This window comes from Odocoileus virginianus, chromosome 1 (assembly GCF_023699985.2).
Source record: "Odocoileus virginianus isolate 20LAN1187 ecotype Illinois chromosome 1, Ovbor_1.2, whole genome shotgun sequence".
Classification (NCBI taxonomy): Eukaryota; Metazoa; Chordata; class Mammalia; order Artiodactyla; family Cervidae; genus Odocoileus; species Odocoileus virginianus.
In genome coordinates, this window is record NC_069674.1 from 34,713,694 (window position 1) to 34,726,583 (window position 12,890).

General features: G+C 38.3%; 1 protein-coding gene across 2 annotated transcripts in view; it reads right to left on the reverse strand.

The window, feature by feature from the left end:
* The window catches only part of AMPH (amphiphysin), a 211,193-nt gene that overhangs the window by 41,601 nt on the left and 156,702 nt on the right, over positions 1-12,890 (reverse strand). For both annotated transcript variants that reach the window (XM_070466607.1, XM_020892153.2), the window contains exons 12-14: positions 7,682-7,798; positions 3,468-3,491; positions 1,414-1,437 (exon numbers count right to left, since the gene is read on the reverse strand). In XM_070466607.1, the coding sequence (XP_070322708.1) occupies positions 1,414-1,437; positions 3,468-3,491; positions 7,682-7,798 (165 nt within the window). The remainder of the gene's footprint in view (positions 1-1,413; positions 1,438-3,467; positions 3,492-7,681; positions 7,799-12,890) is intronic.

Below are 12,890 nucleotides of genomic sequence, written 5' to 3' on the forward strand. Positions count from 1 at the left end.
TTAAGATCTGGCCTAGACTGAGTTGCTGCTTCATGTGTTACTGATAAAACAATAGCCTGATTTCCATCCCTGTCAGCTCCAAAAGCATGTAACACAGCCTCACACTGAATCTCTTTAGCATCTGTACTACCCTGTGCTGAGTGATACAGTATATTATGGTTAGGAGGGTCTATTAATTTTTTCTCTTTGTCTTTTCCAGCTAAGAACCATCTCTCTGGGCTGGCATCTTCAGTATTAGACACAGAGTCAGCCTGGGGAGGCAGATTCAAAATATCTGTGTGACTGGCACCATTAGCTCCAGAACCCTCTATAATTTCACAATTACTTACTACTACTTGATTCCCTTCATCTAGCCCTTGGGCTCTGTCACTAAACTCATCTGCTTGATCTACATTTTTCATATCTTTTTCTAATATGTCAGTTTTCTCAAGACACTTTTCATCAGTCTTTATGCTTTCTTCACACCCAGCACTTAGATATTTCCTAGTTTCCTCTTCATTGATTTTTAAGGTCTCCTGGTCTTGCTTTCCTAGTGTCTTAAAAAGATCTACTACTCCATTTCCTGTACTTTCACATGTTCTCTCTTCAAATTCCTCTGTCCCTTCTAGGTCCTTGACACCAATGGTTCCAGCCTCTACCTTTTCACATGTCTCCACACCTGCCCAGATAGAATCTTCTGTCTTCTGGTTTCCTTTCTCTTCTTCTGACTTTTTAACATCTTCTTGACTTTCTTTGACCAGGCCACTAGTTTCCATGGCTGGTATCTCTGAGTCGGGTAAATCACAAAGATGCTCCATCTCCACACAAGCAGCCCCAGGGATGGGGTTTGGGGGCAGTTGTTCATCTCCAAGTGGAGGGGCTGGCCCCAGGACATGTTCACCCTGGCCAGCTACAATATGCCAGTCAGCAGAAGGAAGCATTCCGGTGGACAATCCCAGGTCCTGCTCTGCTTCAGAGAGACATGCAGAGTCTTCCTGCGACCCATCTTGGGTAGTTTTCTGGCTGAAATTGTCTGTACTAGCATCGGGGCCCCAAATAATTGCACCTAAATCAATCTGAGATCTTTGAATTTCTTCGGTCAACCCACTGTCTGGAGTTTCCTCCATGATCAGGTTACACAGGGAAAGACTTTTTGAAGAATCAGTCTTTAGAGTATGCAGAAGAGCAGAGGAAAAAAAAAAAAACATTAAGATGAAATAGATCATGGTAAGATTTGATGAGAAACATAAAAGTCTTCAATAGAGAGGCACCAGTTAAATAAAGCTAGAGAGTATGTAAATTAAATTGTGTAAGGCCACATCTGTGACTAGCAATGCCATGAGAAATGAAAGCTCACTCTAAGATAATACACTATGTATATACAATGTATATTAAATATGAAAAAAATCCAGAATTTTCTGGATATTTACCTACCGGCTGTACCAAATCAGTGCTTGTCTGTATGAGTAAAAAAATAATAATAAATAAGCATACACATGATCATAAGGCAAGAAAAGAAAATTTCCTAGCACATTAAAATCTCATGTTGACCAAAATCAACATGCAATTGATGACTTTGACTTTTATTGGTTTGAGATTAAGTTTTGCAATTTGTTTTGCAATAGAAATGAGTTTTGTTTCACTATTGTGAAGACTACATAATTGAAACATGAAGCTAGCCCGTCATTTTCTAAAATCAACAAACACATTTTATGCCTATTACATGGCTTTTGCTTTAGCAGACTCTGAAATGCAAACTTTCAAATAAATAAAGAAGCATGTCTGAGGACACCAGAACAAGATCAAGCATTAGCAGCCACAAAATTACACAGCATCATATGCTCTGAAATAATATCAGAATCAAATCTTTCCCAAACTCATCCTGCCCTTGGTTCTGCCTTTGAGGTAGTGTTTGGATGGAGGATGATCTGATGAACTAATCACTCTGCTGCCTGGAGGACCTTCCTCTTATCCTCCCCCTGACCTAGAAGACTTGTCTGCATACAAAGGAGTAACACGTGAGACGATCAAGAAATATGAGCAATTATGTCCAGGGAGCTGTTGTCTTACAATCTTGTCATTGTCACCATTCCTAGCATATTTGTCTTCTGAATTAGTTAACACTCCTTCTAGATGGTACTTTCACTTTCTCCATGCCAGCTCTCCAACTAAATATATAAAATACTGGGATAACAAAAACTAGCTTTGTCTTCTTCATCCTTTAAAAAAATCAGCACAAGGTTGAGACTAGAATCCCAATGTTTTGAATGTCAGCCTTTTGTGTGAATATCCAAGTAAAATCATCTCCCTATAAAAGATGTTTTCATGCAGGAATTTTTTAGCTCTTCTCTTGAGAGCCTTCCATGATGCCTCAATCTCCTGAGGAAGGGAAGGGAATAGTCATCTTTCTGTTTTGAGGGAAGAAAGGAGCAATGTGACTTCAGAATCCCAGGCTCATGAACAGTTAGATCTACCCAAATTTCCTGTTGCTGTTTCACTAAAAGAGAAGAAAACATGAAACTCAAGTTGAGCTCTTCAGACCACATGACCCAGGGCTTTTCTAAGACAGGGGAGAAAAGGGCTCAACTCCAAGAGAAATGGGGCTTCATACGGGTGCAGTTATTTTCTTAATTTCACAGATGTTGCCACCACCAAACTCTGTGCTTTAGTTTCAGTTCTCAATTTTGGAAATGTTCACCCTTGCAGATCAGATTAGCTGAATAAATAACATCAGCAGTAATATAGATTTTGTATCAATACATGACAGATACTGAGCTAAATACAAATATTATCTCCTTTAACCCTCACACAACTCTGAGGTAGGTGTCATAACCCTTATTTTACAGATGAGAAAAACTGAAGCTTCAAGAGTTTCAGAACTTACTGAAAGTCATATTGTTATAGGAACTGCAGTGTAGACTCACATCCAGGAATGTCTGGCTCTAAAGCTCAAATCCTCTGTGACTAAGCTTCAGTGAAAATAATAATGAAGAAAAAGTGTTCCCTGGGGATTCCCCTATTTGTCCAGTGGTTAAGACTCCTCGCTTCCACTGCAAGGGATTCAGGTTCAATCCCTGGTCTGTGACCTAGGATCTTACATGCCTCATGGCAAAAAAATTTTTTAATTTTAATGGTTTCCTGTGTGGAATAACTTGTCATTTATGATTTCTCATCCATACTTTTCATGTGTTCTATAAGCAGTAACAAACATGTATGCCCTTCACTGCAACATTTCCTCTGGCCACTGATAATCAAAGAAGATTCATGAAGGGGCGCAACACTGAATTCTTGCTCGCCCAGGAGTCTGGTATTTCCTCTTTTCCTCACCACTGTTTCTGGGTGCAGATAAATGCTTAGAAATCATCAGGGAGCTGATGACTGTCATCAAAATTGTCTGGGTCTTCTTTCCATAATAGATAAAATATAACAAGGTTCCCAATGTCTAGCCATCCAGATACATTAAAATACAGAATTCTTAGTCCTCTTACCGTCCATAGGTCCCAGGGCAATGTCTGAAAGCAAACAAACAAACAAAAAAATACCATCAGCAGATAAACCTCAAGCATGTAAAAAATATGGAGGTGATATAAGTTCTTGAAATAGAATCAGAAACATTTTAGAAACATTTTGTACAGCACTGGCCAATAGCATTTTATTTGGTGATGAAATGTTCCATATCCATGCTGTCCAATATAGCAGCCACTAGTCACACGTGCTTTTGGGACTTGAAATGTGCAAGTCTAACAGAACCAAATTTTAAATTTTACATTCTTATATTTAACTTAGATTATTGAAAATATCCACATGTGGCTAGTGGCTACCATATTGGATAGCATAGGTCTAGTCAATCTGTTTTTCACTCTGTGAGTGAAATCTATATCCAAAGCATGATGAATGGGCTTACATTAATACACATACACACACACACACACACACACACACACACACACACACAATTAAAATGAGGTAAACAAGGTGTCCAGATATTAGAGTTTATCACATCTTTGGGGAAATGCAGATCCTAATCATTTGTTATTTCTTCTACCCCAACCCCCAATCAAATTAAAGACCTGTTTGATAGATGACCTCCAGAAAAGCAATTCTTCAGTATGTTGAATGAGACAACACACAGCTCAATTAATTGGCCATCATGCAAATTAGCAGAGTGCCCCCTAAGACATGTGGCTGAATTACACTTATTCCTGGCATCTTAATTATGAAGCTTATTGATACTGGGGAATAAAAACAGATGGTTCAAAAAGACTTCCACTGTGTGTAGACAGTGGAGGAGACCTCTCTTCCTTAATTCCTTTGTGACTGAGAATTACTGCTAAAGCCACATCCTTTTCCATTCATGCCTTTGTGACTAGACTACATCCATGTTTGTTTGCTTGTTTTGAATCTCTAAATGTGTACAGAACATTAGAGAGTCTGGCACTTTCATCTGAAAAATACGACAGCTTCCAGATGGGATTACAGACGTCTGGTTTGGGTTCTGTACTACGGAAGACGGGCCCTGTGGTCCCAGCTGAAACCCCCCTCAGGGGGTTTGGGCCTGGGCCTCCTCTAATGTCCCCCTCCCCTGCAGCTCTAGGCAGCCTGGTCCGTCTCTGGATTAGCACTCACTTGTAGAATGACAAGACAATTTGAAAGCCAGTTATTGGTACACAGAGTCCTTCTGCACCTTACATGCATTTTCTGGTTTTCTAGATGGTTTATGTTTTCTTGCTTCACAGCCCTTTAAGAATCACAGTTCCTAAAAGCTCCTACTCATCTCTGCATAATGCAGAAAGCACAGGCATTTTCTCTGAAGGAAGGCAGCAATGTGAAACGTCATGTTTATCACTCCTTACGATCATGTAAGGACATGTTAACTCATGTGGACACTGCAGAGATCACAGGGTGAGGTGCTCCGCAAGCAGAAAGAACAGCAATTTAAAACACAGGATCAGGCGACGGGGAAGGGAGACCACATTGAGTCAAGGAGAGAGAAGGTAGCAGAATCTAACAGTTCTGTGCTTTTTCTCATCTCAGCCTGACTTTTCTTCTTCACCAAGGAGGAGCGATGTGACTAGAGTTGGATCACAGGTCAACGCTGCAGTGAAGTGACTCAATTACGGACACTGGGAAGCCAGAGCAGTTTATCACCTAGCCTGAGGGAAGAGCAGAGGGGCACATACAGCGTGCCCTGATGGCAGTAATGAATTTCTGCCAGAAACTAAGACCTCTGAATATGTAACCCAGGTCATTTTTTGTTGCTTAATTCTGAAAAAATCTCTTAGTCTTAAATTCCATGATTCATGAATTCATTTAACCATGACTTGATAGAAAAGAGGTTCCTCTCCTGAGTCAAACTTGCAGCCTGAAATGGTATGGCATCTCATCCCCTGATCATCACAGCATCCACTGTGGAAAGTTTACTCTTGCCACTAACGTAGTGAGTGTTGGAGGAGAAGGCAGAAGAAGTCCCTTGAATTCTGCTGGCTGTCTAACCCAATGAGAAAGCTCTTCCAAGGAGATGTTCTGAATTATACATCCATTCATGTTTTACTTTGCTTGATCAACAAGATAGAAGCCTCAAACTTGCTGACAATACATCAGTATTTCCCAAAGTGAGTTTTAGGGACCACTCCCATGAATGCTAAGAGTGTTTCATTGGAACAGATTTCTGGGGTCAAACAAATTTGAGAAACTAATTTAAACAAGTCTAAATAGTTTTGTTTTGTTTTTTTAAGTGCAGGACTTTTTGGAGCCTTTAATATTCTTGGAAGAAAAGCTATGACCAACCTAGACAGCATATAAAAAGCAGAGACATCACTTTGCTCACAAAGGTCTGTCTAGTCAAAACTATGGTTTTCCCAGTAGTCATGTATGGATGTGAGAGTTGTACTATAAAGAAAGCTGAGCACCGAAGAATTGATGCTTTTCAACTGTAGTGTTGGAGAAGACTCCTGAGAGTCCTTGTACTACAAGGAGATGAAACCAGTCACTCCTAAAGGAAATCAGTCCTGAATATTCACTGGAAGAACTGATGCTATAGCTGAAACTCCAATACTTTCGCCAACTGATGTGAAGAACTGACTAACTAGAAAAGACCCTGATGCTGGGAAAGACTGAAGGCAGGAGGAGAAGGGGACGACAGAGGATGAGATGGTTGGATGGCATGGTGTGCTGCAGTCCATAGGGTCACAAAGTGTCAGACACAACTGAGCAACTGAACTAAACTGAATATTCTAAGGCATGTCATGAATATCCTAAAAGGGAATTTTAATAAAACCTCCTGAAACATTCATCTAAGAAACCCATTTTTTTTTTTTTTTTGCTAAATACCTTTCAGACTAGCATCTAATCTACTCAATCGCCTGATTTATTGACATCTCAGATTTTTATTGTTTCAATATCACAACATGGAGGCTTGTATAAATCCAATCACATTCTGAACAAAGTGTGGATTAGTGAGACTTATTTACTGGAGGTCACAGTTAGCTGTCTGTGTCCCAGTGGTTTACCATAAGGTATCAAGTAGGCCTCAAGAACAAGAAGTTGAGCTGGGTCTCAATATCTAAGCTGAGTTCTGCACTACACTTGGATTAATTAATCTGAATTATATTCTAGCATCCTTGGATTTTCCCAGACTCAAATGTGAGGCCCCAATCACATCAAAAATACTGACATAAACAATTTCTGGGTAGCAAATATTTTGAGTTAACTTCCTTCCATTAGCATAGATGACTGTAAAGTAACTATATTCCAGAGAAATTACCCACAGGTCATTTCAGCACCCACTACCAGTATCCCTCTAATAGACAATATGATCATAATAACCACTGAAATGGGAAGAATGTTGAGAGTGAGGGAAGTTGTGAACATGGGTAAGCATGGATAAGCAGGGCTAACTCTGCATCAAATTATCATCAAGATCACATAGACATCAGCGGGTGGGACCAATTGAGAGAAGCACTGACATGTATACACTATCACGTGTGAAATAGCGAGCTAGTAGGAAGCCACTGTATAGCAGAGGGAGCTCAGACTGGTGCTCTGTGATGACCAGACTGGCGGGGTGTGGGGTGGGCACGGAGGGGAGGCTTAGGAGGAAGGGGATGTATGGACATGTAGAGCGATTCACACTGCTGTATAGCAGAAACTAACATAACTCTGTAAAGCAATACTCCAATTAAAATAAATAAATTAAAAACAAAGACCACATAGTCATCATCAGTATCAGCATTAAGTTCAGAAGTATCAGGACTGAAGAAGATTCCTGTTTGGACAAAATCTCACGGTGATGGCCAAAAGACTTAGCCAAGTATGAGGAAAAACAGTAGAGAAAATAGTAAGAAGATTAAACCCCAAGCCAAGAGGAAGAGTCTTACTTAGGGAAGTCATAGAATGTATCATCCAAGCCTGGACACTGCTTAGCACAAATGTGGAACTATGGGTAACTCTGAGATGGAGGATTCCTGCAAACTGGAACGTGTGTTATCCCAACTCTGTGGATAAAGAAAGCTAACAGTAGGGGAGGTTGAGAATAATTGACATTGATCAAGTCCTCTTTCTACCCTTCCTTCCCATTAGGATATGTTTGTCAATTGAAAAGAAATAGTCATGTGAAAGGGAGAGGGATCAGGAAAATACCTTACTGAGCTTTACTAAAGGTTATAAACTATCAGCCCCAACCATCAAAAAATCCACTTGATACCTGTGACATGGGTGAGTGGGTCACTCCAGCAGAACCTGCAGGGGTCACATCAGGCTTGAAAGGATCAAAGTCCAAATCCAACAAGGTCTCTTCTTTCTTCACCTCAGGGATTTCATTCTGTTGAAATAAAATAAAATATGCATGAGCTTGAATCTGATCAGATTTCATGATCTAATCCATGCATAATCCTCTAATTTTAGCTGATATTCCCAAAGCATGCTTCGATAATTTACCATTTAGTTGGCTTATCCATGGGCTCCCAGAGTTTTATATGATGAGAGGGGAAATAGCCAACTCTGGCTAAGTATAACCCAAGTTGTTCAGGTACATGGCCCAGGCTCCAATCCTTATTCTTTGTTTAGTTCCAAGTTCAGGCAACAAATAGAATTTTTGAAAAATGTATCCTAAAGCCACCAAAATTCAAGGAATCTCCTTCTCTGCCAGCTCAGAAAACTCAAGTCAAGATTTACAGAGAACCAAGTAGATAAAATGAGCTAAGACTTGGAACCATTACAGTCATTTCACTGCTGTGATGCCCCCTGGGAAGCTAAGATTTAAAAAGGAAGGTGTCAGTATCTATAGTGACCTCATCCCACTTGCCCCTCCCCCATCCTAGGATTCAGTTATCATATGATCTATTCTTCATCCCTAATATTGTTTGTCTCAACTGCATTCATGAGGGAATGAAAGAGAGGAAAATATATACCCCAGTATTCACTGAAAAATGAGCTCCTGCACCAATAACATTCTTAGATTAGAAAGAAAGGAAGCAAAATAGAGAATGAAAGTCCTGCTATAATAATAGCAAAAAAAATATAATACTGAACACTAACGTTAATTCATTTATTATAGAAGGCACCTATGTTCACCACTATACCACCAATACACATTTATTGTGAGATCAGGATATAGCATGGGTTGAAGTTGGTCTAACCCAGGCTTGGGTGACATAGGGATGGTCATCCCTCATAAACTATACCACAGTGGGAGAACTGAGGTCAGTTTTCACATGATTTGAGTTACATGTGTTTGGTACTTGATATAAGCCTCAATATAGACCATCTGTTGCCTAGAAATTGAAAGATCACAACAATGGATATAGTATTATGTAAGAATTAAGATGTATGGAGAAAAAAATTTAAGAAACAGGAGTTGTTTTAATTAATGTTGATCATAGCTATAAGACTTACAAATTTAGAAATGTATGAAAACCTTAAGGGCATTACAGATAATATTTTTTTTTAGGATATCCATACTCACTGTAGGAGGAAATCTGCTTATACATCCTGCATACTGTCTTGAGTTATCTATTCAGAAGCATGATTACTCTTCATATATACTTTTAAAATTAACAAGGATAATGTTCTTCTGAGATCCTTCTTTCTTTAATAATTACAACAACAAAACTGTCAACTGATTCCCTCAGCCTCTATTAAAAATTTGCAGGAGTTTTGTTTTTCATCAGTTGTATATTGGTACAAATTATATTTTTATGATTTTGCAAACATACATTACACTTAGAATGCTCTAGGCACTGCTCTATGAACTTGATACATCTGAACATTAACTCACGTTAATGCACTTTGTTGTCTTTAAAGAATTACTTTACTATCTTCCCCCAAAGCACATTTTTTGGGCACTGCTAATCCTTAAAAAAGGTCAAGGGCCAGATGGCATTATTTTCCCACTCAGGGATGAGTTGAACGGACTGAACCAGGTTTTCTACTGCCCTTTGACTCCAGTGCTATTCCAGACTGCTGTACAGACCCGCTTCCACATCTTAGGGACCCCTGATATCTGCAAGGTCTCCATAAAAATTGAGCTACACAAATATGCCCATCAGTGCCCGAGGAGACAAACAGACCCCCTTAAGGAAGCTCAAATGGGAATTTAGAGATCAAGGGTTAAGAAAAAAACGTTAGACTATACTGAGCTTTGCTTTGACTTTTAAATAAATCTGGGTTTGCACCCCAACTCTGCCACTTGCTACTCTTGCTAGGCAGTTAATTCAGCTTCTTTGAGCTCCATTTCTTCATGCACAAAATGAGAGTAATAACACCTAGAAAGACTACCATGAACAACAAATACAAGAAATACACCAAACATAGTATTTTGAAAATATTCAAAATGGAAATGGAAGCCATATTGTTACATTTAGTAACAATGTCGATCTGTGTAAAATTACTACCATTAAATATCCACTATACCAGTTTGGCTGCCTTCAAAAGGTATAACTGGCTACTTTGGGCTTGATTTCTATTTGGTTTTGCTTCCTTCATCTTGAGATGTATCCCTTAAGACACTCATATCAGATAGTAATTTAATAGAGCTACAAAAAGAGTGAAAAAAGGGTGCCTGTTTATGCAGTATCCCTTTAAAAAAGAGCACTGAAGTACTCAGTGCTCTCACTACACGTCAAAACACAGTGACATGTAATTTCCCCTAACATAACAGAAGAGAATTACTCTTTTCTCATTCCTTACACCTGCATCACCCCTGGAGTAGATCCGATGAGGTCCCAACATTCTTAAAGCTTTTTGGGAGCTTGATGTCAACTACTGTTTTACCATTGAAAGTCTGGAAGAGGTGACCTGGGATGTGCATCTAAGAAAGGAGATTAGGTGTGGAGACCACAGTGAGGGAAGATACCCAATACTACCAATGATAATAATCTTCTGTGCTATATTTCATGAAGCAGCTTTTGCTGGGGACATGTTAAGTTTACAATTAAGGTACTGGACTTCTTCCAATATAGGTGTACAATTTGAGCATAATCCTTATGCTGAGCTTTGCCTTGACCTCATGATAGATGGAGTTTACTTCCTTATCCTGTCACTTGGGGGTGACCATGTGTCATGCTTTGGCCAAGGGATGTTAGTGAATGTAATGCAAGCAAAGGATTGAAATGTGCTTGAACGGTTGACTTGCTTTTTTTCGGATTCCTGCCATTCATGAAAAGCACAAGTTTTGTGCAGCCGCCAGCCAAAGAAGATGAGAGGCACATGGAGTATATCTGAGCCCATCATAACTAATTTCTCAACACTAGTGTTAAAGAGAAATTTCTAAAAGTAGCCAGAAAAAAAGCCATGTCACTTACAAGGAATGACATAAAAGCAATAGTAGATTTATCATCAGAAATAATGAAAGCAAAAAGATAGTGAATCAATATTTTTGAAGTACTAAGAGGAAGAAGCTAGAATTTTGTGCCTCTTGGAAATATTTTTAAAACACAGAAATGAGATGAAGAGTTTCTTCAGGCATGCAAAAGCAGAAAGAATTTATCACCATCAGATCTGCATTAGAATTAGCATGAAGGAACATTTTTTAGGCAGAGGAAATGATACCAGACAGAAATACAGATCCACATAAAGAAATGAAGAGGATCAGGAATAGGAGTACGTGGGTAAGTATATAATGACTTTGGCTATTATTTAAATCTTCTTAAAAAGTAATTGCTTAAACAAAAATAATAACAAAGTAATGTGAAATTAATTCACATTAAAAAGTAAACTCGATGACAAAATAGCACAAAAATCAGAAAGGAAGAAATATAAATATACTATTGTGAGGTTTTTATACTATACCCTAAATAGTATACTACTGTTTGAAGGTAGACTGTTACAACTTATGTATGTCCTAAAGCAACCACTAAAATAACAAAATAGTTAAGTATAGCTAATAAACAAAAGAAATAAGAGAATAATAAAAATGATAATAATTCAAAATAAGGCAGATAAATGAAGCAGAAGGGCTAAAACAGGACAAAAAATGATCAAGGTGCTAGATTTTACTTCACCATATGAACAATAACCTTGAATGAAAATGCTCTAAATAATATAATGAAAGACAGAGACTGTCAGACTGAATTTAAAGAATCAAGACAACTGGATACTGTCTACAGGAAACTAACTTCAAATATGTACACACAAATAGATTAAAAGTAAAAGGAGAGAAAAAGATAAACACACCAACCTAACAAAAAGAAAGCTGGAATAGTTACATTTAACAACAAACAAAGTAGATTTCAAATCAAAGAGTATAATCAGGAATAAAGAAGATCATTTCCTGAAATAAAAAGAAGCCAATTCCTAACCATTTGTGCATTCAATTATAGTTTCAAAATTTATGAAGCAAGAGCCAAGAAAACAACAAAATGAAATAGAAAAATGCATAATTTTGCAGAGGAACTTTCAATAGTCCACTTTCAATAGTAGAACAAACAGAAAATAAATAAGGTTATAGAAGATATAGGTAACACTATGACCCAATTTGACCTAATTCACATTAAAGAGCATGCAGATTATGAAGGAAGAACTGATACTATCTTTATTCACAGAAGATATGATCGCCTATATAGACAATCCAATGAACTCTACAAAAAGGCTAAGGCTCTAATACTGAGTTTAACAAGATTGCAGGCAACACTTTGCATGTTAGTGTCAACACATAAAAATCAGTTATATTTATATTTAACAGTATAAAAACCCAGAAACTGAAAATTTTAAAATACTATTTACAGTGGCACTAAAAGCATGAAATACTTAGGGATAAACACAACAAATGATGTGAAATGCCTGTACACTAAACATAACAAATCATGGCAAAAATAGAGATCTTCATAAAAATATACAGATAGATACATATACTGTATTTATAGGTCAGACAATTCAATATTATTTAGATGTTGTTGTTGTTGGTCACTCCCTAAGTCATGTCAGCTCTCTGCAAACCCACGAACTATAGCACGGCAGGCTCCCCTGTCCTTCATGATCTCCTGGAGCTTGCTCAAATTCATGTCCATTGAGTTTGTGATGCTATCCAACCATCTCATCCTCTGTCACCCCCTTCTCCTCCTGCCCTCAATCTTTCCCAGCATTAGGGTCTTTTCTAATGAGTTGGCTCTTTGCATCAGGTGGCCAAAGTATTGGAGCTTCAGCATCAGTCCTTCCAATGAATATTAAGATGTCAGTGCTCCCCAAATTGATCTATAGAATCAATGCAATAACCAATCATTTGTATTGGGTTGAATACTGGGCCCTCTTAGTCCCCTGTAAAATTCACATCCATCAGGAACCTCTGAATGTGACCTTATTTGGCAATAGGGTCTTTGCAGATGTGATGAAATTAATATAAAGTCACGCTGGATCAGGATGGGCCTTAATTCAATGACTGGCATCCTCATAAAAGGAGGAAATCTTGGATACACAGA